This window comes from Fulmarus glacialis, unplaced genomic scaffold (genome assembly GCF_000690835.1).
Source record: "Fulmarus glacialis isolate BGI_N327 unplaced genomic scaffold, ASM69083v1 scaffold14529, whole genome shotgun sequence".
Taxonomy (NCBI): domain Eukaryota; kingdom Metazoa; phylum Chordata; class Aves; order Procellariiformes; family Procellariidae; genus Fulmarus; species Fulmarus glacialis.
In genome coordinates, this window is record NW_009235305.1 from 46201 (window position 1) to 52200 (window position 6000).

At 38.9% G+C, this 6000-nt stretch overlaps 1 protein-coding gene across 1 annotated transcript in view; it reads left to right on the forward strand.

The window, feature by feature from the left end:
- Nucleotides 1-5683, forward strand: part of MAP2 (microtubule-associated protein 2) — a gene marked incomplete at its 5' end in the record, with an annotated part of 51367 nt that extends 45684 nt beyond the window's left edge. Inside the window, 3 exons of the mRNA XM_009585980.1 lie at nucleotides 116-197; nucleotides 717-829; nucleotides 1520-5683. Of these exons, the coding sequence (XP_009584275.1) occupies nucleotides 116-197; nucleotides 717-829; nucleotides 1520-1735 (411 nt within the window). The remainder of the gene's footprint in view (nucleotides 1-115; nucleotides 198-716; nucleotides 830-1519) is intronic.
- Between the last annotated feature and the right edge of the window lie 317 nt (nucleotides 5684-6000).

Below are 6000 nucleotides of genomic sequence, written 5' to 3' on the forward strand. Positions count from 1 at the left end.
CTCTCCTTTTCCAGTGGTTTGTAGAGGCTTGGGCTCTTCCTCTGCAAGGCTTGGCTTTTTATTTATTTTATTCTTTTCATTCCTGTAATTGTGTGTGTATATGTGCTTTTGACAGGTACAAATCGTAACCAAGAAGATTGACTTGAGTCATGTGACTTCCAAGTGTGGCTCGCTCAAGAATATCCACCACAAGCCAGGTATTGTAGGAATTTCTGGGATGTGGGACAAAGCAAAGTCCTAATCCTGTTACGTGAAGGAGAAATCATGGACGATACCATTCTATTTTATAGTCCAAGAGAAAGTAAATACACTTTGGTTATAAAAATAATATTCATAACTCTACTTAACTAAATACATAAAGACATAAAGGTATGGGACCACCTAGTTTAGAGAGTTGATAAAAAAAGTGCAGAAGGATGCTGCTGTGGCATAATGTCAGTTGATAAGATACTGAAATGCAAACTAAAGTCAGCAAAATACTTGAGCATATGCTTAAATCCCATGAAAATGAGTAAGGCTGCAGCATATACTTACAGTTTGAATATGCGTTGAAGATTTTGTATTTTACTGAACATGCAGCGTGATATTCTGTGGTTCTCTAAAACCATTAGATCTCAACTAAAAGGGAAGTAACGTGAGTGCACCCGTGTGCATCAGGTCAGACTTTCTCCTGAGCGATTCCAGTCTCTTAATCTGTATTTCCTTTTTCTGTGTAGGAGGTGGGCGTGTGAAAATTGAGAGCGTGAAACTGGATTTCAAAGAAAAAGCTCAGGCTAAAGTTGGTTCACTGGAAAATGCCCACCACGTACCTGGCGGTGGTAATGTCAAGGTAAGGGGACAGCTGTCAGAGAAAAGGCTACCATTGTGCCCCTGGCCCAGTGAAGTTATCAGAGCTGTGCATTCAGTGATGGCTCTGAATTGAGTAGGAAACATCTGTTTGTTCTCCTTTGAGCGCACTCACATGCCATTTGCTCCCTTTGGAATTTGGAATGACCAATCTCACATCCACATCTAAGCTGAGAGTGAATCTTAAAGTGAAACATCCCGTGGTTTGTGCACTGGCTTTCCCCCTGAAGAAAAACCTTGTTTGGGGCCATTGTACAGCATGGGTATGAGCTAATAAGTTTGTAGTACGGGTATCCCAGAGGATCAGGACTGCTTTGTGAAACAGGAGGAAGACATCTTGAAAGTAAGATCACTCCACAAACATTTGAAAAAACAGATTTCAGAAACAAATCGCAATGCCCATAAAATGTCTATTAAATTCATACTAGGAACAATGGTACTGCTCATGAAGGCATCCATCAGAGACAGAAATAGTAAGAGAATGTAGCATAGTAAGCCAATGTATATTAAACAAAGTGAAAAAATCTTCAGTTTCTATTATTCTAAGGAGTGCAGAAGCTTCAATCCTTGTAAGAGTTCTTAAAAGTAAACAAAATGAGACCCAAATGATGATCTATAATGAGATAATTTGGTGAATATATAATGTGTTAAATTCTTTGCTTTCCTGGAGCAGATTGACAGCCAGAAGCTAAACTTCAGAGAGCACGCTAAAGCCCGTGTCGATCACGGGGCTGAGATCATCACGCAGTCACCAGGCAGGTCCAGCGTGGCTTCGCCACGCAGACTCAGCAACGTCTCATCCTCTGGAAGCATCAACCTGCTTGAATCGCCCCAGCTTGCTACCCTCGCTGAAGATGTCACAGCAGCCCTTGCTAAGCAGGGCTTATGAATTTGCTCATTTCGCGTTGTATGAAGTAATAATATTTAGGCATGAGCTCTTGGCAGGAATGGGCTCAGAGCAGGTGTTACATTCATTCTTTACCATGTCTAAAACTAAGTCACGTCCCAAGACTTGTAGTTACCATACAGTTAAAAAAGCAGAAAAAAAAAAATAAATAGATGCAGAAATTGGCCTGATTTCCATTTACAACAGGAAGACACTGGCTTTATATGGGTATACAACTGCAGTATGTTACATTGGACAATTATTGTTGCTCTTGCTCTGTCTTGCATGGAGTACTGTACTATGATAAAATGCATTTTTACCTTTCATGTGCCTGAAGGCCAGCCACCTCTTTCTGAAGAGCCTTGTTAATACCCCAAGTTGCTCATTTCACTGTTCTGTTGATAGATGGGGAAATAAAAAAAGAAAAGTTGCCCATTGTAAGTTATTACAGGTTAAATTAAAAGTCTGCTTACCAGGAGAAAGGGCGTATACAGAAATTCAAGTTTAATTAAAAAAAAAAGTGTTATTTTGTATAAATGAGTAGAACAAAAGTTGCATTAAGTTATTAACATTTTTTTGAACCTGGTTAATTATGTCAGTGTATAGCTGAAAAGCCAATAAATTATTTAACTAATAACTAAAAATAGTAGTTGAAAACATTGGAACCATGCTTGGGGAAGTGACGTAAAAAAGCTGTTGAAAGCAAGCACTTCCACCCCAATGGACTTGTCTGATTAGAAAGTTGGTTAAGCGGCTAGATTTGTGTACGCACCACCGGTTTCACATCCTTTCCATCTGTTTGATACAGTATTATAGATATATATATTTCTCTGTGGCCATTTGTGATACGCCCTCCTCATATACTTGAATATTCTACTTCTTTATTCACAGTATCTGTGTCTCTTGCACCCTTTGGTGTTGCAATTTTAGGTATGTAAAAGTAGATGTTAGCAGGGTTTTTTTTCCCTATTCATAACAATACATTTAAAAACGATGAAAATTTTAGCATGAAGTTGCTTTCTGTAACAACTAAAAGCCGTGACCCTGTTTTAGTGCCAGATGCAAGTCTCTTCTGTGATGCTAGAAAAAGGATTCCTTCCCTCTTCCCTTCCCTCTCTTTCTTCACAAAGGTATGATTTTTGTGGGGTCCAGATGTTTGTAAAAGGGTCTCCAAAGATGGCTGAGTTTGGATTCTGGATTTTTTAAAAATCCGCAATAGTTCGGTTCTGGCTTTTTTTCTTTTCTTTTTTTTTTTTTTTTAAACTCCTGTAGTAACAGTGAACGTTAGATTTATTTATTTTTTTCTTTTGCTAAAGTTGAAACACAGAAAAAAGTATTAAGATGTTGTTTCCACTCCTTCAGTGATGTCTTGCATATACACTCAGGCACTTAGATAACAGTGCTAAATGTAACAGAGATGCCTGTAAGTTATAGTACGTGAATAAATAAAATGAGCTCCCTAGACTGGGTTGCTATAGCAATTCATCAATAAATAGGGCATCTTAAAATCTGAGCAAAGCGGGATTATATTGACTATAAAAAGTATAAGAAAAAGTGTGCATAAAAGATAAAGGGCAGAGATACATAAACAACCAATCTTAACGGAGTTACCTGTGAGAACTCCGGCACTATCTTATGGACACTAAGAGAACACTGAAGGTAATATGGTAGTATTACTCATCAGCGGATAATAATCTGCTAATACTATATGTACAGTAGACATTATGAAATGACCAGTTTACATTCTTGCAGATTCTTTGATCTTTTCCTTTTGAAGTCTCTTAACTAAACTTTGCACTGTCAGTTGAGCTATACTTGATACATGTATTAGGTTAACATTGTGTGTTGGAAGCTTTTGATCTGTTCTTTTTCCTTCTTAATTTGTATGTGTGCGTGCGTGTGTTGGGGTTTGATCTGAAAAGACTCATAGAGAAGATTTTTATGTCTGTGGAGAAGGATTCTAGTAAGAGCACAGGATTCCCCATCATTAAATTCAGGTAGTAAATGCACAGTTACTAGACAGTAAATATTCAGTGGACCAAAGGGGGATTTTGGCGAAGCTGTCACAGCAGTACAAACACAAAAGAAAATGGTTACATCTCTAAAAATTTTACTGAAGATGAACTCCTAACAGCCCCACACATGACACTTCAGCCCTGCAAAAAGCTTTTTCACACTATAAAGTACCTAATACTGTTTGTAAGTCGGTTGTTTTATACATAGGACAGTGAGTTTAGAACCAAGCTAAGTGTATCTGGAGGATTCTGATTTCTGCCTTGTATTTGTTGTACTTTTGCTTAGAGTAATCCTAAGAATTCACACGGAAACAGTGTCAAGGGAGGTGCATTAAAAGCCTCTTCCCGTTTTTCCAGAAAAACGACAGACGGAAAGAAAAACCAACAAAACGGTGTTTATATCAAGTTGCTCTGATCATACCGTCAATTAGTATAAATTAGCCTTGCAGTGTTGGTTTTTTTTTTTATGCCTTTTGCCAATGTGGGAGAGAGTCTATGGTACTACTGAACCTCAGCTTCTCTGTAGCTGAACACCAGCTAGGGAGAACAGACTTAGCCTGAGACTCAAGTTTTTTTATTCTGCTTTTAAAATTGACATACTCTAGAAAATGAAGCTTAGTTAATCCACCTATGAGTCCAAAGTTAGAGTGGTGTAACACACCGAGTCATTTATTTCATGCATTAAAATGAGCTTTCTTGTCTTGATTCAAGCAAAGACCTTTGTAATCGTAATCATCCTTCCATAGAAAGAATCCTAGAACGCTGTGGAGTTAGATGAAAAGAAATCAAGAGTTTTGTGCTGTTAAATAAAAAAAAGAAAAAAAAAAAGTTATGTTACATGACTCTAGATGTTCACTGAAAAAGCTCATACTAATCTTAACTTCTCAAGAAGAGTGTTGGTTTCAAAAACAACGGTTTTGTAAATATGTAATGCCCACTAAAGAAGATAGAGCCAGTTTCCTGGAAACTGCATCCGTTCTGTTTCTTTTCCACAGGCATGTTGAGCCAGCAGGTACGTTGGGTGCCTGAGACCCAACTCTGTAACAAAGCAGAGATAATCCAGACAAAAGGAATGGTGAAACCTTGTTTGGATAGCTAGGGGAGAGCCCCAAATTAATAATCCATCAGGTTGTAGAGACAAAAGAAAAAGTGCTTCTGCCCCATCTGCAGAGTTCTGTTTCTATGTAACCACAAGCAGAAAGAAATCAAAGTTGAGCAAACATCTGTCCAGCAACAGTAAAGGAGAAACTAATACCGATGAGGGAAATTGTGTGGCCACAAGGGCTATGTATATTTTCACTGTACAGCAGTAAATGGTATTATCCATTCAGTGCTCTGCTAAGGTACAGTAGTAACCTCATCGTGACTGCTTACAAATCTAAGTTTGCCTATATACACGACCCAAAGGGAGTCGAAAGGCAGCCTGTGTGGACTACCACATGTGAGCAGAAGTCTTTTCCATGCTGGACCAAATACTGTTTAAAACCCAAGTACAAATGTCCCTTCGAAGGCAAACGCCTTGAAGAGTAGATCACATCTGCTGTGAAAATCGATGCAGGTAGATTTCTAGCCCAGGTGCATGCTGAGCTCACTCACTAGTCAGATTGCTAAAGCAACTCCCTCTGCAACTCCAGCAATTCCCGCTGCAGGAAGGTAAATTAGTTTCACACTTGGAAAAGTCAGGCATATAAAAGCCACTTCAACTTTAGCAAAGAGAAAAAGCCAATAAATAAACATGCTGTATGCTGGGATGTCAAGGAATACAATCTGCTGTTACAAACCTGTGTTTTTTCTGATAATTCTAGAGCCTGTTACCATAAAAGAGGCATTTCTTGAATGGCTGGTGGTAGGTAGTTCATGTTTTTCAATCCGATTTGCAATTGTATTTGTTGCTGTATAGTGATTGTTTTGCAAAATAAAATCGCTTGTCATCTAATTGCTTGTGTCGGTTTCCACTGTTTGTGATAGAGCTGCATTCAACCACTGTACATCGCTGCCCTGCATAGAGAAAAAAAGTGTCGTACACCTGACTATTGCATAGTCAGTCTTGCCAGGAGAAGTCAGGGCAGATCAAGTCGTATTTCTCAGCTAGTCCCTGTTACTTCTTGCCAAAAGAATCAGTTTTTACAGCTAGCGTCCTCTTCTGTGGGATAACATTTCCCTGCTTTGTGTGAATACGTTATTCTGCCCTTCATCCTGGGGTCCCAGCCTGGAGGTGAGGTTTAGCATCACCCTGCACTGCGCAATTGAGCC